The 22,731-nt window shown below is 38.1% G+C and overlaps 3 protein-coding genes and 1 long non-coding RNA gene across 6 annotated transcripts; 1 reads left to right on the top strand and 3 right to left on the bottom strand.

Moving 5' to 3' along the window:
* Positions 1-2: 2 nt before the first annotated feature.
* Positions 3-6,535, top strand: LOC148191265 (ribosome biogenesis protein BOP1 homolog). Of its 2 annotated transcripts, none has more exons than XM_088102083.1 (18): positions 3-264; positions 358-492; positions 592-675; positions 776-930; positions 1,695-1,782; positions 1,928-2,029; positions 2,127-2,283; positions 2,387-2,495; positions 2,570-2,672; positions 2,786-2,936; positions 3,019-3,151; positions 3,267-3,373; positions 3,619-3,689; positions 3,785-3,845; positions 4,379-4,606; positions 4,713-4,797; positions 5,245-5,423; positions 6,003-6,535. In XM_088102083.1, exons 1-18 carry the CDS (start codon positions 151-153, stop codon positions 6,086-6,088), a joined length of 2,148 nt encoding a protein of 715 aa, XP_087958209.1. In that variant the 5' UTR covers positions 3-150; the 3' UTR covers positions 6,089-6,535. The 2 variants fall into 2 exon arrangements, with proteins under 2 accessions (XP_087958209.1, XP_087958208.1); XM_088102082.1 differs by having other exon boundaries at positions 4-264; positions 1,695-1,812.
* A 2,229-nt stretch (positions 6,536-8,764) lies between these two features.
* LOC148191264 (nifU-like protein 2, chloroplastic) lies at positions 8,765-11,151 on the bottom strand. The gene is made up of 2 exons (XM_088101653.1): positions 10,875-11,151; positions 8,765-9,114 (listed from the first exon to the last, which is right to left on the bottom strand). The coding sequence occupies exons 1-2, from the start codon at positions 10,986-10,988 to the stop codon at positions 8,965-8,967; spliced, it is 264 nt and encodes an 87-aa protein (XP_087957779.1). The 5' UTR covers positions 10,989-11,151; the 3' UTR covers positions 8,765-8,964.
* A 1,376-nt stretch (positions 11,152-12,527) lies between these two features.
* On the bottom strand, positions 12,528-15,200 carry LOC148191263 (uncharacterized). The gene is made up of 6 exons (XM_088102589.1): positions 14,747-15,200; positions 14,354-14,451; positions 14,203-14,268; positions 13,314-14,043; positions 12,963-13,275; positions 12,528-12,733 (listed from the first exon to the last, which is right to left on the bottom strand). Exons 1-6 carry the CDS (start codon positions 15,109-15,111, stop codon positions 12,722-12,724), a joined length of 1,584 nt encoding a protein of 527 aa, XP_087958715.1. The 5' UTR covers positions 15,112-15,200; the 3' UTR covers positions 12,528-12,721.
* A 635-nt stretch (positions 15,201-15,835) lies between these two features.
* Positions 15,836-22,429, bottom strand: LOC148191262 (uncharacterized). 2 transcript variants are annotated; one of them, XR_015783118.1, is made up of 3 exons: positions 22,074-22,416; positions 21,868-21,950; positions 15,836-16,168 (listed from the first exon to the last, which is right to left on the bottom strand). It is a non-coding gene; the product is annotated as an uncharacterized LOC148191262 (long non-coding RNA). The 2 variants fall into 2 exon arrangements; XR_015783119.1 differs by lacking the exon at positions 15,836-16,168 and adding an exon at positions 19,243-20,158 and having other exon boundaries at positions 22,074-22,429.
* Positions 22,430-22,731: the final 302 nt, after the last annotated feature.

Below are 22,731 nucleotides of genomic sequence, written 5' to 3'. Positions count from 1 at the left end.
ACAATTTTATTTTCTAAAGGCAGAGTTTTATGAAGATTGGGCCTAACAAAAAAGCAAAGGCGTGGGAAATCAAATTGCGGCTGACTGAGTAACGACTCGTAAAACCCTTTCCCTCCTCAAACAAAACCCTAACGCGCCCTAACTTTGAAAATGAAGGGGAAGAAGAAGACGATGCCGAAAAACGACGTCCACGAAGAAGAAGCTCCATTGCCTTCTGATAAGGTTCCTTCGCCATCAGTATCCGATTCTGACTCTGACTACGAGGTGCTATTCTCAAGGAATTCTGACTTCATATAAATTTTTGTAACTGTGACTATATACTAATGCTAGAAGTGTACTTGTGTATTCTGTTTGTAGGACTCTTCTGCAGATGATGACGAATCTTCTGTCTCCCTGGATTCGCAAGCTGAATCAGAGTTCGAAGAAGGTTCCCCTGAGAATGGTAGGTCCGGCGATTTAGAAGCCGAAGGAACTGAATCTTCTGTAGACGAGGTAAACTGCCTTCTGTTCTTAATAACATGGCATCTTTAGCGAGAAGGCCGCGTTGTTGCTTTTGTTACCATAAGTAACGAGTTGAAGAAATCGTTGCAGGACATTGTCAATGGTGAAGGCAGTGGAAATGAGAGCTCTGACCTCCATCAGCCAGGAGCTGAGAGTGACTCCTCCGAGGATGAGGTGATCACTGTCATTGTCTTCTGAAACAGGCTCACGTATTGGATTTTGCCTCATTCTAAGAAGCTGTGTTATGCTTACGCCATTTGTGTTCCTTTTATAGGTGACTCCTCGAAACACTATCGGAGATGTACCTTTGAAGTGGTATGAGGATGAACCTCATATTGGATACGACATAAAGGGCAAGAAGATCAAGAAAAAGGAAAAGCAAGACAAGTTAGATTCATTTCTTGCAAAAGTTGACGATTCTAAGAGTTGGTTAGTTTCCTTCCTCCTGTGCTACTTATTTCCTGCATTTCAATTTCCATTATTGTATTCTTTTCTTCTCATAATGCTTGTAAACACCAACACTCAACTTTACATCCATCTACTCAGTACACACAGAGAGTATGTTCCTCGATGTATATAATATTTTCTTTGAGACGTTACATTTGGTATCCTTTCTATTATGTTGAGGCCTAAATTTTGAATTAGTATTGTTATTTTTTAAACCCTATGCCCCTAAGCAGAACAGATTACAATACATTAAAGAAGGTAAATTGGGTAATTTTCAATAAATAAACAGTGAAGAACTATTATAGGAAGCTGGGGAAAATAGTCAATCATTTATTCAAAATGGGTTCAACCAAATGCACACTAAATATGTCTACCAAAGTCTAATAGTGGAAAAATTGGTAGAATCCTACATGTTCTGATGGAAATACCAGGACATATAGTCTAAGAACTTGAAATTTATGGGTTTAATTTTTTCATCTTTTATATATTAGCCACTTGGTTTTGAACTTTTCCATCAGCCATGGATTACAAGATAAGTATGACCATGGTATTTTGTGGTTGGGTTACAAGGGCAAAATAGCTTGTTTTTGCACGAGTCCTATTATGAAATTATTTCTTATTGGTTTCCTTTTCTCTTGTTATAAGTATAGCACGTACATCTGTGGGGGAATATTATTTTATAGTTTGTTAATGTTACTGTCCTTCTAGAAACATATTTGATCTGTCTACATTCTTAAACATTGAAGGCGGAAAATCTATGATGAGTACAATGATGAGGTAGTTGAGCTGACAAAAGATGAAATCAAACTTGTCCGTAGACTGCTCAAGAACCAGGCACCACATTCTGACTTTGATCCTTATCCGGTATGTGTTTAGTTTCCATCTTATTTTAATTTTTAGGGATTTTGAGTACAATTTTAAATATAATTAGTGTGCACAGTTTTCTTCCTAAATTTCATCTCTCCTACATAATATTCAGGATTATGTTGACTGGTATAAATGGGAAGATGCCAAGCATCCATTGTCTAATGCTCCTGAACCAAAAAGGAGGTTTATTCCTTCAAAGTGGGAAGCTAAAAAGGTAACCATTCCTTTGTTTACTAATGTGGAGATGTTCAGGAGGACATTGGAAACAAATTGATTTTTCTTATCACTTTTAAACTTCCGTGATTCTACAGGTTGTACAATATGTTAGAGCAATTCGCAAGGGAACAATTACTTTTGACAAACCAAAAGAGGAAGATGGTCCATATCTTTTGTGGGGAGATGATTCTGGTTCGACAGAAAAATCAAATCATTTGGCTTACATTCCTGCCCCTAAGCAGAAATTACCTGGTATTAACCTTTTGGAGAGCCAAAATCTACTAATAGATAATATTTGTTTTTGCTTCTGATTTTGGTGTACCTTGGTGATTGATAACATAATTTCATTTTGTAGGCCATGATGAATCTTATAATCCTCCTTTAGAGTACATTCCAACTCAAGAGGAGATAAATTCTTATCAATTGATGTTTGAGGAAGACCGTCCTAAGTTTATTCCAAAAAGGTACTTTGTTTCAGGGCAAACGTTTTTACTCCCTTCTTTCTGTAGTGTCGGGCTAATAAATGTTACTTGGTCAGGTTTACGTCTATGAGGAGCATCCCTTCATATGAGAATGCTATGAAGGAATCCTTTGAACGTTGTTTGGATCTGTACTTGTGCCCTCGAGTTCTGAAAAAGCGCGTGAGTGAAATATCTGTCAGAGAACTAGTTTACTGATTTGATTTTTGGTGCGAATGTGTGTATACTATAATTGGTATAATTTGTTCACTTTTTCTTTTCTTTCCGTGTTCTAGCTTAATATTGATCCTGAATCTTTAAAGCCAAAGCTTCCAAGTCGAAAGGAGCTTAAGCCTTATCCCATAACATGCTATATTGAGTATAAAGGCCATGAAGATGCTGTTACATCAATTTCCATTGAAGCTTCAGGGCAATGGATGGCTTCAGGTATGAATATTGATGACATATATTGCTGTTTCAATTTAGGAAGGATGGAGATGGGTCTCTAACTTTTCTGCTATCTGCTCAGGTTCAAGTGATGGAACTGTCCGTGTCTGGGAGGTTGAAACTGGCAGATGTCTTAGGTGGTGGGAAGTTGGTGAAGCTGTCAGCTGTGTTTCCTGGAATCCTCTGCCTGATATGCATATTCTAGCTGTTTCTGCGTAAGTCTGATTTTATCGGCTATTAAGAGTCATATACCTTTTGTTCTATAAAATTCTTAATGATTATATATGGTTTGATTGTGAAAATAAATCAATGGTAAATCTTTGGTTTTAGGGGACAAGATGTACTTCTACTGAACACTGGTTTGGGGGATGAAGAATTGCAGAACCAGATTAAGGAGCTTCTCTGGATTGACTCTTCAACAGCATCAGATGACTCTGGTCAGTGCTTTTGTCACTTTGGTTTTGATCTAAACATTCAATAGAAGGCTCCAAGAGATCCAAACTCTCAAGTTGGCCTATGAACCCCAACTGAGCTTTTTATTGGAAGGGGGATCGGCTTAAAGTTTAAACCTAACTGGTCACTTGGGTGAATGTTGATTTGTTATTTATATCAATGCTTATGAGATTTTATGTCCCAGAATCGTGGTTTTGTTTTTTTTTTCTAATCATGCCCGAGTTTGCAGGTGATAAAGCACCTAGTGTAAGCTGGCTTAAAGATGACAAACATATGGGTTTAAGGTTAAGGCACTTCAAGGTGTTTTCACATTTGTTTCCATTTCCATCTTGGTTCACTTGTTGATTGAATTTCTGTAGTTGTTCAATTAAACATTTGTAGATTTGTTTTTGCAGACAGTTACTGCTGTAGAATGGCACAGGAAAGGTGACTACTTTTCAACAGTGATGCCAACAGATATCCTTTTTAAGTGTTTCTTCTGATCAATTTATGCATACCTAATTATTCATTGGTTTATTGCTCAACACTACATGTCTCTGGTGATGATTGTTTATGATTTTTTTCCTTTATATTTTTTGGTATATTATTGACTTTTGTTATTGTTGGGTGTATGCAAATAAACGTGCACGTGCTTTCATTGCACAAATATTAGTGCAACATATCTTGATGGCAAGGGAATCTTATTTTGTTCAACACAGCACTAGGCATGGCTGGCTTTTAACTTCAATTAGAATAAACATAACCTTTTGGCCTTGAGCTGCTATTTGTCGTGTTATTCCTCCTGTTGCATGCCATGCATCATTAATGGCTGTGTTTAGAATGTGGTTTCTTTACCTATGGAATTTACTGAAAACAAATCGTATTAAACTAGTTCTTGATTACCAAATTTTTAGCTGAATTGTTTTCTGACTGAATTATATGAAATTTAGAGGGATATAAATATATTAAACTAAGGGGTTGGTTGGTTTTTTCCTTGACAATTTCTTTACGTGAGTCCAAAGCAGTTTTGATACACCAGTTATCCAAGAAGCTTACGCAAAAACTTCCTTTCAAATTACATGGACTTGCTGTTAGGTCAACCTTCCATCCATCCCGTTCCATCTTCTTTGTTTGTACGAAAAAGAACGTTCGTGTGTATGATTTATTAAAAACTAAGGTCATAAAAAAGCTTGATACTGGGCTTCGTGAAGCCTCGTCTATTGCAGTTCATCCTGGAGGTATGATTATTGTTGTCATAGAATTATATTGTAATCACTTCCTCTTCTACTCATAAAATGCAGAATGTTACTCATCATAATTGTTTGTCGTATGTATTCCATGCAGGTGATAATTTAATTGTGGGTAGCAAAGAGGGCAAGATGTGTTGGTTTGACATGGACCTTTCATCTAAACCATATAAAATTCTTAAGTAAGTATTTTTTTGTCTGCTAATTGAAGGAATGCAAACTCGTTACTTTTTTTTGTGCCAGAGTAGTTCTCTGCTTGTCAACGCACAACTTATTATATAGTATTGGGCTATAAAGCCTTCCATGTCCTTTACCAATTTCTGTGGTAGCTGATTAGAAAATTAGCTATGCCAGTGAATGTGTCAAATTATGTTGATGTTATATTATGATAACAGCTCCCCCATTCATTATGTTTAAATTACAATTTCCTGTTTAATTGGGATATCGTTTGAAATTTTAATTTATTATAACATGATGAGTTCCCTTTGTGTTAGCATGGCCACTTCATATATATATAGCTACAAAATTTCATTATTTGAAAAAACTAAACTAACAGGGCGTAGAGGACATAAAATAACTATGGTTTATTTTTTGTATTGGTCAATGGTTTAATAATTTTATTGTTGCAGGTGTCACCCAAAAGATATCAATAATGTCATCTTTCACCACACATATCCATTATTTGCTTCATGTTCAGATGACTGCACTGCATATGTTTTTCATGGAATGGTTTATTCTGATCTCAATCAAAATCCCCTTATTGTTCCTTTGGAAATTCTTCGTGGTCATACCAGTTCAAATGGCAGAGGTGAGTCTTTATGTTAATAAATTTGGGATCCAATTTTTTTTGAAAGATCAGACCAACTTAAAAAATAAACGAGTCCAGTGTTTTAACTATCAAATCAGTTCAGGATAGAAGGATCAGAGGAGCCTAGATGTTATAGCCTTGTCTAGAAAGGGAAAAAAACAAGTCAAGCATTTGAAAACTATAAAATCAGTTTAGGATAGTACTTGGTAGGAGGATAAAAATATCCAAACTATAGTACTTTTTATGTTATAATAATGGCACAATCTTGTTTACAGATAAATGGATACTCGTTATACTGGCTGCTTTGGTTCTAGATGATTGATTCATTAGCGTAGGAAAAATAAACAGTCTCTGAATGATCAGTCCAACCTTCCAAGCATTTTGTTGGCCTTTGTTTTCATCTTTATGCAATATGTAGATGTAATCTGTTCTCACGATTGCCGTTATTTGATAAACCAACCCTGAGTATGTGGTTGGATGATGATTGCCCATTACATTCTTATCTGACAATGCATTCGAGAACAATTACTTATATGCTAAATACTTCTTGATCTTACTTGGAAGTTGTCTGCATTGCAGGGATACTAGACTGTAAATTTCACCCTAGACAGCCATGGTTATTTACAGCTGGTGCTGATAAACTGATCAAACTTTACTGTCATTAGTATAAATACGGATATACAGGCGTGTGATTGGTCGACAAAATCTAGGATGGTAGCCTGCAACTTTTCAACAATTTTGTTCCTCATTTCTTAAATAGAAAACACTGCAAGGCAAAATGAAGGGCACCCAAAATAGCGAGGTTCTTGCTCTGGTTTTTTGAATTGTTTTTGTTTTTCACACATATTTGTCGTTCTAAAATCTTTAGCCGAAGTATCATTCCAGGAATTCATATCCACAAAACCTCGCTTGCGGTTAGAATAGAACTGCATTTTTTATGTAACATGTCAGGTATGAGAAACCAAATTATTCGAAGACACCCAGCGCATGCTATTTGAGGGAGATTGAATGTGGCATTCTGTTTGGTTGTATTATAGTTAAAAACATCGAGTAATACTGTTTACAGTTTGTGTACCTTTTTAAAAGACGTCAATTACTGAGTTTGCAGTTTCGACGGTGTAGTGAGGCTTGCCACAAGAAATGAGCGCAATTATTCCGTGTTATGAAACACAGGATTTATTTTAGAGACTACTGGTAAATTTATATTATTGCTTTAAATCTGCACAATTGTGTTTAAAATTGCGTTGTAGTAATTGGGTATCTCGAGTAAATTATGTTTGTACATTGCCAAATTAGGCTTCTTACCGTTCTTTGAGGAAAATGTTTGCATTAACCAAGTATCAAGACAGCGATGCAAAAGATTGTTCTGAATGATAAAAACCCACAGTTGTACTTATGAAATAGGCGTATTAGTGTGCGTAGATGGGGATTAATTTTACAATCGAGTAATAGGAAGGAAAAAGGTGTAACTTAATTACGATGCAGTATAACATTTCTCAGTAGTAGTCTGATCAAAACGCGATTAAAATAGAAGTAATGTGTTAGGATATAAAGAATTCATTAACATGATTAGAATATCATTGGTTAGTTAGTTGATTAGATGGGTTGATTAAATACTAATAGGGGATGAATGAAGTAAAGGGGAGATAAAAAATTGTTACTATAATGCATTGACTCCTTTTAGAGGGGAAACCATTTTTCCTTTTTATTCAATACAAAACTGTTTCAACTTTCAGTTTCCCTAAAGTTGGCCAGACCTGCGAAATCTCCAATAATCAAGGAGAATTAGGTTGGAGCATTGGAAAACATGATATGCAACTGATAAAATAGCTTTCATTTCTAACAAAATAGGAAAAATCAACCATCTCCGTACCTTTACTAAGGCGTTCATGATGCGTTAATGGCGACACCATATTCGGGATTTTGTGCATGCTTATTAGTTTGATCGAAAACCTAGTTAATGGAAAACAGGAGTCCAGACAAAAAATACGATTTAATACTTAGTGATAACCATAACAAATAAATTAATCTATAGTTTGATTACAATAGCGGTTTTTGCACCAAACTAGGCATATTTGCCTTTAATATTACCGAAATGGGCAAATTCAACCAAAATTACGAAAATGGGGAAGTCGTGGGGGGACCCAAACGACTTCAATTGAAGAAGTCGTGCCCCCCTGCACGACTTCACCCTGTTCATTTGACCAGGGTTGAAGTCGTGCACCCCACAAACGACTTTAGGGTATGGTAATCGATTACCACATGTTGTAATCGATTACCATACCGTTTTTAATAAAAAAATATAAAAAAAAATTGAAATCGTAGGGGGGGTTCACGACTTCAATAAGAGAAGTCGAGCAGCCCCAACACAATTAAACAATCACTAAGTCACAAAGACTGAACGCTCAAGATTGAAACCGAACACTCAAGATTGACCGAACGCTCGGGATCATTATCCGAGAATACCAAATTAGGACGAACGCTTATAATCACTATTACACCAAAACCGAACGCTCAAGATTGAAGCCTAAGAACACCAACTTAAGACCGAACGCCTACAATTACTAATACAGAACCAAGACCGAACGCTAAAGATCACTCTCTGAGAATACCAATTTAAAGACGAACGCCTACGATCACTGTTTCACGAAGACCGAAAGCTCAAGATTGAAACCTACCAATTTAAGACCGAACGCTCAGGTTCACCAGCCGAGACTACCAAATTAGGACGAACGCTCACAATCATTAATCTACCATGACCGAACGCTCGAGATTGCTTCATGAGAATACTAAATTAAGGACGAACGCCTAAATCACCAATTCACTTGAATACTGCTTGGACGAACGTCTAATATGTTACTAACTTTTATTCAAGGAAGAATACTACCGCTCGTTACATGAGAATACAAAACCGAACGCTCACTTGGCCTACCACTATTTGTACGCACGCTCCATTTACATCACCTATATTTTGCCGACCACGATTTGGTCGAGCACTGTTCCGACGTACGCTCGTTTCTGCAGAATTTTGCAGAATCCCACCAGATTTTCCAGAAACCCAGAAACCCCATTTTCATCCCCAATTATTAAAAACGGTATGGTAATCGATTACAACATGTGGTAATCGATTACCATACCCTAAAGTCGTTTTTGGGGTGCACGACTTCAATCCTGGTTAAATGAACAGGGTGAAGTCGTGCAGGGGGGACACGACTTCTTCAATTGAAGTCGTTTTGGCCCTCACGACTTCACTTTGGGTCAAAATTTGCCCATTTTGGTAATAAAGAGGGCATATTTGCCTAGTTTGGTGCAAAAACCTACAATAGCAGAACCCTCATCCATTGTAAAAGCGTGTGACTGACGATTTTCATAAAAAATAAAAAGAATCATTTGACAGCATATATTATAACTATTCATAACATGTAACACTTTATTTCAATTACTGTTGTACATGAAAAATTACAAGAATGCCATGATAGTTCTATTCTTTCGAAATAAAGTATCATAAAAGCTGAACAGCTGCTATGGCAGGTATTTTTTCTCACAACTTCTGTGTAACAGCTACACGCACAGTCATGACACTAGCAGCGGGGCCTGTGATTCTGATCTTTACTATTGGCTCATCAATAGCCACCAGCTCAAGAGTTCCATCAGCAGCCCCGACCAAGTAGGGCCTTATTTCCTCAAGAACCTGAACCAGTTTATATAACATTAAGATTTTCACTTCATACTAATGTTACAGAAATTATATTAGTCATTTATACAATAACTGAACAGGTCTTGCTTGATATAGAAACTTAAAAAGATAGAATAAAGTCCAGTGTTTGAACCATTTCTTACCATCTATTGACAAATATACTATGATCTTAGACCAGTCTCAATAAACACAATCCTATGCATATAACATATGAAAAACAACATATACGGCTTTTGCACCAAAGTAGGCAAATATGCCTCTAATATTACCAAAATGGGCAAATTCAAACCATATTACGAAAATGGGGAAGTCGTGAGGGGCCCAAACGACTTCAAATGAAGAAGTCGTGCCCCTCCTGCACGACTTCACACTGTTCATAGCAACAGTGTTGAAGTCGTGCACCCCTAAAACGACTTCTGGGTCCTGTAATCGGTTACCATTTTTTGGTAATCGATTACACAATGTTGAAATCCTGACCCCTGCAAGACTGAAAATGGACGAGCGTTCAATGCAAATGGACGAGCGTCCACTTCTCCTGCCGAGCGTCCACTTTTGGTGCAAGGCGGAAGAGACGCTCGTCCAGGCAGAAGCGGACGCTCGTCCAGGCAGAATAGGACGCTCGTCCAGCCAGGCAGAAGAGGACGCTCGTCCAGCCAGGCAGAGAGAACGCTCGTCCAGAAAGCTAAGAGGACGTTCGTCCATCTAGCTAAGAGGACGCTCGTCGAGATGCGCTCAGTGGACGCTCGGCAGGAGAAGTGGACGCTCGTCCATTTTCAGTGAACGCTCGTCCACATACAGATTGTCCGCGCCCGGGCGCGCGATTCTTTCAGAAAGTTTCAACACTCTGTAATCGATTACCAAATCAATGTAATCGATTACAGGATCCAGAAGTCGTTTTTGGGATGCACGACTTCAACACTGTACCTATGAACAGTGTGAAGTCGTGCAGGGGGGGCACGACTTCTTCTTTTGAAGTCGTTTTGGCCCCCCACGACTTCACTTTCGGTCAAATTTTGCCTATTTTGGTAATAAAGAAGGCATATTTGCCTACTTTGGTGCAAAAGCCCAACATATACAGTTTAACAGCCTAGCAGGATAAAGCATCTTTCTTATACTGAAATGCAGAGCTTGATATTGAGGCCTAAACCTCATTATAACAGCTAGTAGTTAAACAGAAGTCTCTTTCCATCAAATAGACAGTGTACAGAACTGAGCAACATATGAGGTAAAGACTTCAATGTGCAACAGATTTTGTATCATATTAATGGGAATCACGGGAGGGTCTTAATGTGTGTAAATTATTACTAAACTTACCCACAAATAACAAAAGCATTCTTCACGAAAAATGTTTAGCCTTTTCCCAAATTGTTTGAATTCCACAGATGACTTCCATCAACTAACTTGATTACAATGTAATATACAAAAGTTACCAATATTTATCATTCAATTATTTTTTGTCAGATATATTCGTATATCCGCTAGATTGTTTCAAAGAAATCCCAAGAAACATAAAAAAAATATACATTTAAGTCCCACTCAATCACTATTTGCATATTCATATCCTCTAGATATACTGTTTCCCTCTCAAGTCCCTTGGTGCATGTGAACATCTGTACTTGTGCGATACCATTTGAGAGAGAAAAAAACATTCTACCAGTTTTCTCAACAAAACTACAAAAAGTTTATTTCAAATATGAATAATCCAGAAGAACCAGCGAAGTATATATATCATCTTGATAGAACACAGAACTAACCTTCTCTATGTTTTCTTCATTTAGTTCAAGACCAGTTTCTTCATCAGCTATCGGTTCAACCGCCACTATTTCAGGGATCTTCTCCATCAGTCGACGCTCAATGCCCAATTTCATTGTTGTAACAGAGCTTGGACACGAACCACATGCTCCCTGTAGCTTCAACCGCACAACATTGCCATCAATTTCATGTAAAGCCACATTTCCACCATCTGCAATGAGATACGGTCGAATTTCATCCAATACACTTTCTACATTTTCAGCAGTAAAGTGTGTTGCTCGTCCGCATCAAGGGATCTAACCAAATGAAGGAATCCCACTTCAACTATTTTCATCAAGAAAACCGAACGGTCAAGGACCGTTCAGTAACGAACGCACAGGCAAAGTATTTTAGCCGAGGACGCTCGTCCTCAACCAGAGTTTTATTTTTATTTATTGTTTATGTTTTTGTTTTTATTTATTGTTTATGTTTTTATTTTTATGTTTTTATTTTTATTTATTTTTATGTTTTTATTTTTATTTATTTTTATGTTTTTATTTTTATTTATTTTTATGTTTTTATTTTTATTTATTTTGCTGTTTATATTTTTATTTATTTTTACGTTTTTATTAAATATCTATACTTATGTTACATACTTTTGTTTTTGTATTTTATTTCGTTTATGTTTTCATTAAATATCTATACTTATGTTACATATTTTCGATCTCTGTGCTGGAGGATAATCGTTCTGACATTATTGATTTTTTGAAAGAAATAACTTTTGATGAAATTATATTTATCTTTTGGACTGAAACTATATTACTTTGTTTCATGTGTTTGGATATATCTTTTACACTGTCTAATATACGATTATGTATAAGTTTCATCAAGTTTCTCAGCCGAACAATCACTCAAGACCTTTGTGATACCAATGGCATTAATCTTCAGAAGGATTTTTGTTTATATTTGGTGTGATATAACTAGTACCTTGTAAATAAAATTCCTTTGCCGATTAAGAAAATATACTACTACCCCTACCTTTTCATAATGTTGCAGCCAAATTTTTATGTTTTGGTAAAACCATATCGAGTGTGTTACCAACAGTCTCAATACTTTTTTGTCAATTAATCGATTTTCTTAATCTTCAATAAAACATTTAAAACATTTAAGAGTGATTTGTGTTACTAAAATTGATTTAAAATATAATATTTATTGTTCTTCGTGTAAAGAAGTTTTAGGCTACAGGATTGTACGTGGTGAGAGTTCATATATCCATTTCATTTCAACTTATAATAAAAGACTGATTTTCCATGGGAACCTCAACATTTACGGTTAACATAAGCCATGGACATTTCGAAAATGTTGTTATGCCTACGAAATTCTCGGTCACTAGCACAAGAACCCTTTTACCTGATCCTTTTCTTATTGACTTCAACAGCACTTCTCACTAACTACTATCATTTGAAGAAGTAGATCTTCCAAAACTTAATATATGCCAAAAGAGTAAGAGACATGGCTGCTGGCTGTGAGCTATGCACTAGGCTGGCCATGGAAACTGACCAATTTGCCACATGAAACAGCAAATTCACAATTATTTTTTGTTCCATTCGTTACAACGAGAACGGAAAGAGGAGTAAGAGAGCAAAGCACCACGTGAAATTCTCAGTTCAACCATGTTCAAAAAAACAAGGTAGCCAGTACTAACTTACATACCACATTCAACTTTGTCACAACAGTGCATGAACTAAATTAATCGATACACACCCACAGCTCAATGAATCAATATTCCACCAAAGGGAAAGGACATGCAAATCAGCTTAGAATGTGATTAGTACTTTAATACAAGCCGCCCACATGCCTCAGACTACTCTCAATATCTTCCCTGCAGAAAAAAAAAAAGAAAAATACAAAAACTACCTTTAGTATTGATCGAGACAAAGTTGATAATTTTTCCAACAGAAAAGAATACGTAAGATCTAGCCTCAATGAATACAGTTTCCCGCAAGAAAATTTTTTGAACTAAATATTAGCATCAATTTTTATCTCTATTCTGACTAATTTGACCAATAAACAGAAACTTGAATATACTCAATTTTGGGTCAGTAGAATACCTGTCCGGTAAAATTGTCTGGGCCAGAAGGTGGATGTTGAGACCCTGTCCGTTCTTTGGCAGGATGAGTTTCCTGCTTAGCCTGTTCAAATTCCTCCATGTATGTTGGCTTGAAATTCATCGTATATGACGGTACAAAAGTGTCACCCCTGACATCTGAAGTACCATGCCTAGGCACAGGATCTCTTCTTTCTCCTTGTCCCGGTCGTCCAATGTTCTGCTGTGGCATATAACTCCTTTCCCCTTGTCCTCCTGGAGGTCCAAAGCCCTGCTGCTGAGCATATTGTGGATAATTCTGCGGTGCTTGATCAAAGGTCAGTTGGGGGTATAATTTTGCGATGCCAGATCATAGTTCTGTTGGGGTGGATAATTTTGCAACCCCTGACTATAGTTCTGTTGGGGTGGAAAATCAGGTGATGCCTGACCATAGTTCTGTTGTGGGGGTAAATTGGGTGATGCTTGGCCATGATTTTGTTGGGGAGGATAGTTTTGTGATGTCTGGCCATATTTCTGTTGTGGTGGATAATTCTGAGATGCTTGGCCATAACTTTGTTGGGGAGGATAGTTCTGTGATGTCTGACCATATTTCTGTTCTGGTGAATAATTCTGAGATGCTTGGCCATAATTCTGTTGGGGTGGATAACTTTGTGATGCTGGGCCAAAGTTCTGTTGGGATGGATAGTTTTGTGATGCTTGGCCAAAGTTCTGTTGGGATGGATAGTTTTGTGATGCTTGGCCAAAGTTCTGTTGGGGTGGATAGTTTTGTGATGCTTGGCCAAAGTTCTGTTGGGGTGGATAGTTTTGTGATGCTTGGCCATAGTTCTGTCGAGGCGGATACTGCTGTGGTGATGCTTGACCATAGTTATGTGGGGGTGGATAATTTTGTGGAGGCGCATAGTTTCTTCCATCCCTTGGCATGGACTCCTGAGCACCGTAAGACGGATTCCCTTGGGAGCTTGTCACTGGATTCTCTTGTCGGTTGTACTGACCAGGACTCCTATTCCGGTCTCGTCTTCCCTGATTTCTCCCATACTGTACTGGTGGAGGTCGGGGGATAATGGTTCCATTAATGTACTGATCTCCTATTTATCAACCACGAAAACATGCGTTGCAATCAAAAAGGTAGCAAACTATTGAAGTCACATGATACAACTAATACTGAAATTGAACAAGAAATGAAGACATCCAATCAACTTCTTAAGCATGGAGAGATCTTCTGAAAAGAAAAAAAAGAATCATACCCCCGTACTGCTTGTTCATTGGATCAATATAGGAATCGGGTAGCACAAAGATGACTCCAGGAAGACCTGTTCAGATGCAACAAATCAAACATAAAATTCTATCTTCTCGACAGTAAGATGGAATTCGAGAGTGGGAAACGGGAACAAATACCTTCAAATTTTTTAGACTCTTCTTCGGTCATGACTGCCTGAAAGCCTGTGTAAGTTGTTGTGCTGCACGCATATATCTTCTGCTTCGCTTCTTCCACACTAAAAAAACACATATTTAAGTAAAGACCACTACGAACAGATCCACACAGTATCCAACACGCTCTCAACTAAAAATGAATTAAAAACCACAGCATGTCATGGGGCTTCTAATTTTTAATCAACGAACTTCACTCATGATTTCGTGGTTATCAATAAATTTAGGTTAATAATAGAGTGTGTTACTGGCCCTCCTCGATATTTTTTCACAATATAACCTGTTTCAGGACTATGAGGACGAGGACAATAATCAAAACATTGTGATAGGAATAGTGGTACAAGACATGACGGGAGAAACCTGATGTTGAGGCCTTTGGCACAAGTTTCCTCGTAAACACGAACCATTTCTTCGGGAGGGGATTTGTTGTCCCTGGGGAAGTCCATGACGAAGAGCCAGTGGTTGTAGTCGCAGCCCTCGAAGAGAATGGTATCGGGACCTATCTCTTCGGGGATGTTGCTCTGCGAGGATCTAACAGAGAGGAGAGAAGTTGAAGATGATCTGAAAGAACGGGACTGAACCACCCCCTTCAGAGAGTGGCAATTCCATGAAACGGCGCACCTGATAGGGGCGGAAAACGATGGCGCATGCGTGGCGGAAACGGACTGGGTGACGCCGGATAGTGCTCTGAGGGTTCGGCGGAGGCGAATTAACGACGACGCCATGAGAGATGGTAGGGTTTTGGAAGATTAGGGTTTTAGGAATCTCTTTCTTGAAATCTTTGAGACTGAACCTCCTTCAATGGGTTAGGAAGGGATATGTAAGTCACTTGATAGTGTCACGCAATGCACCCGCTTTGATTAAGTATTCTATATAGAATTAAATAAAATAATATTTTTCTTTGATTAATTAATTAAAACTTTAAGCAATAACGTACGTATGAAATATATAATCCAGGTTTTGTTACTTCTTTAGTAATTTTAATTCAGCCCATTTATTTTTAATTGTTTTTATACAAATTTATATTAATTTAAAACTATTTGATATTATATATATATATATATATATATATATATGTGTATTATAGTTGGGTTGACAAAATTTTCTTTTATAAATATACTTGAAGGGACTAAATACATTAAAGTTAAAAAAAAGGATTATTTTATTTATATATTAATTTTTTAAAAATAAAAGATAATTGGGCGAAGGCCGCCTAAAGCTTAAAAAAAACTCCATACATATATAAATTAATATACTAATATAAATATAAAATAACGTAACTAAATTAATATTATACAATATTATAAGTTTAACCTTAGATCAAATATATTTACAAACCTTTATTTTGAGCGATGATAACAACCTACAATGTCCTTAAAAGAATAAAACTGCTCTGATACCACTATTGTGACATCCCAAAAATACAGTAATAAAACCATATAATTGAAAAATCACTTAAATAATAATTCAGCACAGTTTTTACTAAATGAGCGAACGTTCAAGGACGAACGTCCTTGAATACAGTTTACAATAATAAGGACGAACGCACAAAACCGTACGTCCACAATTACAAACTAAAAACCGAACGTACATGAAACCAGACCGAACGGTTTACAAAGGAAATACCGAACGATCGTAACTTAAAAATAAAAAACAAGAGTTGGTCGAACGACCACTCAAATCAACACCACACCATCATCCGAGCGTCTCACTATTCAGTCTTCACTTCAACGTCCACCAGATTCTCTTCGTTCAGTGCCTCTTCCAAACGCTCGTCTCCTTCTGCTCACATCCACATGGATGATCATTGCAATGACAAGACGGACGTACAAAACGGGACAACACAAGGAAAAACGAAGGGTAAGCTTACGTAATTTAATTCATGCATTCACATACAATTTCATACAAACAATTCATCATACAAGCATAATTCAACGTACGTAACATAACATGCCTATTACTAGACCGACCGTCCGGACTGTATGAATTGTGTAGCTACGACGTTCGTGCACCCGGGTGGTGTGGTAACTGGCATTCTCATCAGCTGCCACCCGAGGCTAGTCCGTTCCGTCCTAAGTACAGTCTAGGACTGGGACCTCCTGCCATTCCCACGCATGACGTGTCCTCTCTATGTGAGAACGAACACTCACGGAATATCAGGATGAACCGCCTGCTAAGTTGTCCACATTCATACTTTACCATTCTCATAAACATTCAAGAGTCGTTCCTCCCTGGAACGCTCGTTCAAAATTCACAAATTCCATTTCCTTTCATATATTCATCAACATTCACTATTCATCATTTTGTAGTCATTTTCATCATTTAGAGGGAGACCATCAAAAACGAACGCGAGACCAAAAGACGAACGCTGTGTGCGAGACTAAAAGACGAACGCTATGAGCGAGACCAAAAGACGCTCGTTCGAATTAAAGTACGAACGGCATAATTTCAATGACGTACGGGAATACATATTTTACTGTTCATTGGACGAACGTTATTACCTTGAGAATCAGTTAAATGAACTGACGCTCGTGAATTTTAAATAAATGACCTAAAATGGCAAATCCGAAGTTGGACGTACGCTATTTGCATAAAACCGAACACCGAACAGAACGAGCGCTCAGTATAAGACCGAGCCCCATTTTAGAACGAACGCCAATTTCAAAACTGAGCACCATTTGGACGAACGCTCAGTTCAAAACCGAGCATCATTTGGACGAACGCTCAGTGTGAGACCGAGCCCCAATTTGAGCGAGCGTTCGGTATAAGACCGAACACCATTTTGAGCGAGCACTCATTATGAAACGAACACCAAACAGAACGAACGTTCAGTATAAGATTAGGACGAACGCTCAGTGGTAGACCGAGCACCAGGACGAACGCTCAGCGTGAAACCGAACGCTAGTAGCCTTAAAATAATAGACTTTGATTTCGAAGAAGTTTTTACGAACGGTAAAATACACTATTACATATGTGCATACAACAGAAGGGATTTTATCAAAGAATACCAAACACAGTACTTGACCGAACGCTCAAACAAAGCATTTTTACATGAGGACGCTCGTCCTCGACCAGGGATCGATCCAAATGAACGAATCCCATTCTTGACTATTAAAAAGGGAGACCGAACGGTCAAAGACCTTTCAGCACGAACGTTCAATATGAAGGGAAACTCTTTTTCAATTTATTTACATTCCAGTTCAATCTCAACATGCAATTCTCATAGTTCCATACGTTCATATCAACATCAACTTCCACATTTTATACAATCCATATCATGTAAACTCATATATCTCATTTCACCAAAAAAACGAACGTTCATACAATTCATACATATCATACATCATGCATTAATTTCATGCAGTAAATTAACGAACGTTCATACAGTTCAGTAAATCAAATATCATGCATTTTACTCATACCGTAAAAAAAAAACGAACGTTCATACAAAGCACACCACATGAATTAAATTAAATAAGCTCCCCTTACCTGGAAAATGACCTAACGTTCACAGACGTAGAGACGCAACTCTTTAACCACAGATTCTCCTACCGTACGCTCGTTAGACCGAACTACACAAAAAGACCCCAGACACCATCAGATCCACCTATTTTTAAGAATGGTGATCAACGTATGAACGCACAACTGGTTTTGCATACCAGTAAGACGAACGACAGAGGGGAAGGACGAACTTACCAGTTCAGTTTCTCCAAACGATCGTTTCCCCTGGAAGCCCTTGACGTCGTGCGTCCTTCTACGGTGCTGGAATACTGGTCGGAGGAGATGAAAAGGGGGTGGTTTTCCTTAGAGAGAAGGCGCAGAGAGTGAAGAGAGAAGGAAGAGAAAATTCTTGGAAATTTGGCAGGGGAGGTGCGCGCAGAGGGAGTGGGGGAATGAGTTCAAATCTCAGATTTGTTTCCACTCCCGTCCAGCGCACGTCCAGTTTGGCATCCACTTTCCCAGGACGGCGCACGTCCCCACTCTGCGGCGCACTAAGCGCTCCTGTCGGCCATTCCGGACGGTCGTCCACTCTGAGCTGGACACGTGTAATCCACTACCGCCGGACGCACGTTCACAGCCTGGCATCTGACAGGCGCTGCTGTCTCCGCGTACGCAGCTGATGTGGCTCGTTCTGCAGTTGCCACGTGAACTCCACTAGCGCACGTTTTTTTTTTTTTTTTTTCACAGACCTGACAATACTTGAAGGGACTAAACACATTAAAGTTAAAAAAAAGGATTATTTTATTTATATATTAATTTTTTAAAAATAAAAGATAATTGGGCGAAGGCCGCCTAAAACTTAAAAAAACTCCATACATATATAAATTAATATACTAATATAAATATAAAATAACGTAACTAAATTAATATTATACAATATTATAAGTTTAACCTTAGATCAAATATATTTACAAACCTTTATTTTGAGCGATGATAACAAACCATAAACACTTATGAAATAACTTTTATAAATTACACAAATGAAATGAAAAACAAAAGGAAATAGTTAATGAACTGAATAAATTAATATACTTATTTAGACAAAAAATAATATATTTTAAATATTATTATGATAGGCTCTCCAAACTATTTTAAATACTTGAATTCTTAATATTTAATATTGATAAAAAATGTTGTTAAAATATTATTTAATATAATAATAAACTTGCTTATGGATGATTTATAATTTTAAATCCTTGTTTTATTTTAATTTGTAAGTTTTTATATTGTTTGTCTATGTAATATATTTGTTTAATTTGTGTGTCAAAATATTTTTTTAATATATATGATTAAAGTTGTCCTAAATGTGTAAAAGACTTATTGTGACATCCCAAAAATACAGTATTAAACCATAAAATCAGAAAATCACATTTAATAATAATTGGCTTAATTACCTACTTAGTCCCCATGTTCAGAGGTAATTTGCTGTTTAGTACCCGGTTTTAAAAATGTAGGCATTTGATACCTATGTTTTGAAATTTGTATCAATTGAATCCTACCCACTTAACGCCGTTATAAATCTAACGTTTTTTCTGACTGTGTATGTGATTTGTGGACGAGCGGTTATGGACGAGCGTTCGCTTCGTTGGACGAGCGTCCTCTTCTGCCTGACTGGGCGTTCGCTTCGCTGGACGAGCGTCCTCTTCTGCCTGACTGGGCGTTCGCTTCGCTGGACGAGCGTCCTCTTCTGCCTCGCTGGACGAGCGTCCTCTTCGCTGGACGAGCGTCCTCGTCGCTCGTCCACAAACGCTCGTCCACAAATCACATACACAGTCAGAAAAACGTTAGATTTATAACGGCGTTAAGTGGGTAGGATTCAATTGATACAAATTTCAAAACATAGGTATCAAATGCCTACATTTTTAAAACCGGGTACTAAACAGCAAATTACCTCCGAACATGGGGACTAAGTAGGTAATTAAGCCATAATAATTCAATACAGTTTTCCAACTAAAAACAAAATTTAAGAAATCAACGAGCGCTCAAGGACGAACGTTCTTGAGTACAGTTTTACACAAAAGGACGGACGCGCAACACCGCACGTCTACAACAAGAATTACAAAGTAAAGCCGAACGTAAACGGACATTGACCGAACGGTTTACAGACGAAAATACCGGTCGAACATACAGAACTAAAGAAAAAAAAGGTGGTCGAACGACCACTTCAATAAACACTTAAAACTTCTGGCCGAACGTCTCACTGCTCGGTCTTCACTTCAACTTCAATCAGGTTCTCTTCGTTCAGCACCTCTTCCAAACGCTCGTCTCCATCTGCTCACATCCACACGGATGATCATTGCAATGACAAGACGGACGTACAAGGACAATGGACAACACAAGGAAAACGAAAGGGTAAGCTTACGTAATTTAACTCATGCATCAACGTACGAATTCAGGTAAACAATTCAACATACATGCATATTTCAACACACGCATTCATTACATAACCACTCACTTTGACGTACGTACTAAATAAAACTCGACACGACTGACTGTCCGGACTGTATGAAATCTGTGTAGCTTCGGTGTTCGTGCACCCGGGTGATGTAGTAACTGGAACTCTCATCAGCTGCCACCCGAGGTTAGTCCTATCTGTCCAAATAACCACCAGGACTAGGACCTCCTGCCGTTCCCACACATGAAGTACCCCCTCTACGTGAGGACGAGTATTCACGGAACATCAGGATGAATCAACCGGCTAAGCTTACCACATTCATACTTTACAAATCTCAATAATCAAGTTCTGAGTCGTTCCTCCCCGGAACGCTCGTTCAACATTCATACTTTCATTTCATCTCATATATCATTCCAAAATCATTTCCATCATTCATAAGAAAACCATTGAAGATCGAACGTTCTGCCTCCAAATAAGACCGAGGACGAACGCTAGGAGCGAGACCACAAGACGCTCGTTCGGATCAAAGAACGAACGACAGAGTTACAGTTTAATTTCGGGAATAGCCAAGTATGGCTCTGTTCATTGGACGAACGTTATTTTGTGGAAAATAGTACGAGCGCTCCAAATAATAACGAGCGTTATTTAGGACGAACGCTCAGCAAAGGCCGAGCCTCATTTCGAGCGAGCGCTCAGTATAAGACCGAGCCTCATTTATAACGAACGCTCGGTTTAAGACCGAACGTCAATTTGAGCGTACGTTCAGTGTAAGACCGAACACTTTCCATTACGAACGTCAGGTGTAAGACCGAACGTTCAGTAACTCAGATTTATAGATCTTAAAAAAATAAACTAAGGGACTTTTGAAGAGATATTACGAACGGAAATATGCACTGTTACATATAATTACACAAGTACAAAAGAGAGAAATTTATCAAAAGTACTAGATTCAACAGTGCCAGACTGAACGCTCGAACAGAACAGGATTTTATCATATTGACCAAGAAAACCGAACGGTCAGAGACCGTCTCAGTAACGAACGTAAAATATAATGGGAATTAAAAAGGGAAGATCCAAACAGTACTTGGCCGAACGCTCAAGCATAACACTTTACCACGAGGACGCTCGTTCTCAACAAGAGTTTCATTCAAATGAAGGAATTAACATTCCTAACACATTGCTACGGGAAACCGAACGGTCAATGACCGTCCAGAACGAACGTACAAATTTTCAGGGAAGATTCATTTCTCATCAAAATCACATAATTACATTCGTTCATATCAACTCAAATCTTAGATTTCATATATCTCATATCATCCAATATCTCATGCATCATACGTAACTTAATCACATATCATTTTCATTCCATAAAAACGAACGTTCACAATATCAAGCATATCAACCTCGTATAATCAAAATAACGAACGGTCATGCAAATCAACCATAGCAACATCATACAGTGAAATGACGAACATTCATACCATCATTTATATCATTCATCATGCATTACTCCCATACAGTAAAATAACGAACGTTCACACATAACATGCATAAAAAACAGTTAAATTAAGTAAGCTTCCCTTACCTGGAAAATGACCGAACGTCCACAGACGCACAAAGACACTTCTCCACTCACAGATCCTACTCGCGGACGCTCGTTAATCCAAGCTACAATGAACGAGCCCCGACACCAATCAGATCTATACGTTTCTAACAAGGATGACGCACGTATGAACTCAGAACTGAGTTCACGTTCATGAAAACGAACGTCAAAGAGAGGGAAGGACTTACCAGTTACACTTAATCGAACGTTTCTTCTGGAAGTCCTGGTCACCGTGCGTCCTTCTACAGTGCCGGAAAAATAGAATGGAGGGGATGTATGGTGGTTTCTTAGAGAGAGAGTGCAGAGAATGAAGAGAGAAGGAGGAGAGGATTGAGTCTCAGAAACTGAAGGAAAGGGGTGCGTGAAGGGGGAGTGGAGAATAAGTTCAAATTCTCAGATTTACTTTCCACTCCGCCAGCGCACGTCCGCACTCGCCAGCCAGCGCACTCCACTACGCCTCTGACAGCCCATAACGGACGGTCGACCACTGAGGTGCTGCCACGCGTCTTCCACTACTGCGGACGCACGTTCACAGCCTGGCAGTCCATGCTCCACTGATGCTGCTGACTCATCTGGACGTGCGACAGCCTGGCGTCCGTCAGTGGGTGCGTCAGACGCTGCTCCCTCCATGTGCGCTGCTGAGGTAGCGCGTCCTCCTGCTGCCACGTGGACTCCACTGTGCACGTTTTTTTTTTTTTTTTTTTTTTTTTTTTTGAGACCTCACACTTATTTATATAAAATGTATTGCTAAACTTACTTTGTTCGTTTAATCAATTATGTTTTCAAATTTATATAATAATTTTGTTATAATAGTTTAATGAATGCATGAAATGAGTTTTTTAATGT

Source organism: Vigna umbellata, chromosome 11, assembly GCF_029865625.1.
Source record: "Vigna umbellata cultivar VRB3 chromosome 11, Vumbellata_1.0, whole genome shotgun sequence".
In the NCBI taxonomy this organism is placed as follows: Eukaryota; Viridiplantae; Streptophyta; class Magnoliopsida; order Fabales; family Fabaceae; genus Vigna; species Vigna umbellata.
The sequence above is the reverse complement of the archived record's forward strand: the minus strand, read 5'-3'. Positions and strand labels throughout refer to the sequence as shown.

Excerpts from the sequence above, each read along its gene's own strand:
- LOC148191264 (XM_088101653.1), bottom strand. The coding sequence starts at position 10,988 with ATGAAATTGGGCATTGAGCGTCGACTGATGGAGAAGATCCCTGAAATA. Across the intron at positions 9,115-10,874 it reads ATGAAGAAAACATAGAGAAG|GTTCTTGAGGAAATAAGGCC; the intron begins GTTAGTTCTGTG and ends AAACTGGTTCAG.
- LOC148191263 (XM_088102589.1), bottom strand. The coding sequence starts at position 15,111 with ATGGCGTCGTCGTTAATTCGCCTCCGCCGAACCCTCAGAGCACTATCC. Across the intron at positions 14,269-14,353 it reads AGAGTCTAAAAAATTTGAAG|GTCTTCCTGGAGTCATCTTT; the intron begins GTATTTGTTCCC and ends GCATCTGAACAG. Across the intron at positions 14,044-14,202 it reads AATGAACAAGCAGTACGGGG|GAGATCAGTACATTAATGGA; the intron begins GTATGATTCTTT and ends GTTGATAAATAG.
- LOC148191265 (XM_088102082.1), top strand. The coding sequence starts at position 151 with ATGAAGGGGAAGAAGAAGACGATGCCGAAAAACGACGTCCACGAAGAA. Across the intron at positions 493-591 it reads CTGAATCTTCTGTAGACGAG|GACATTGTCAATGGTGAAGG; the intron begins GTAAACTGCCTT and ends AAATCGTTGCAG. Across the intron at positions 4,607-4,712 it reads TATTGCAGTTCATCCTGGAG|GTGATAATTTAATTGTGGGT; the intron begins GTATGATTATTG and ends TATTCCATGCAG.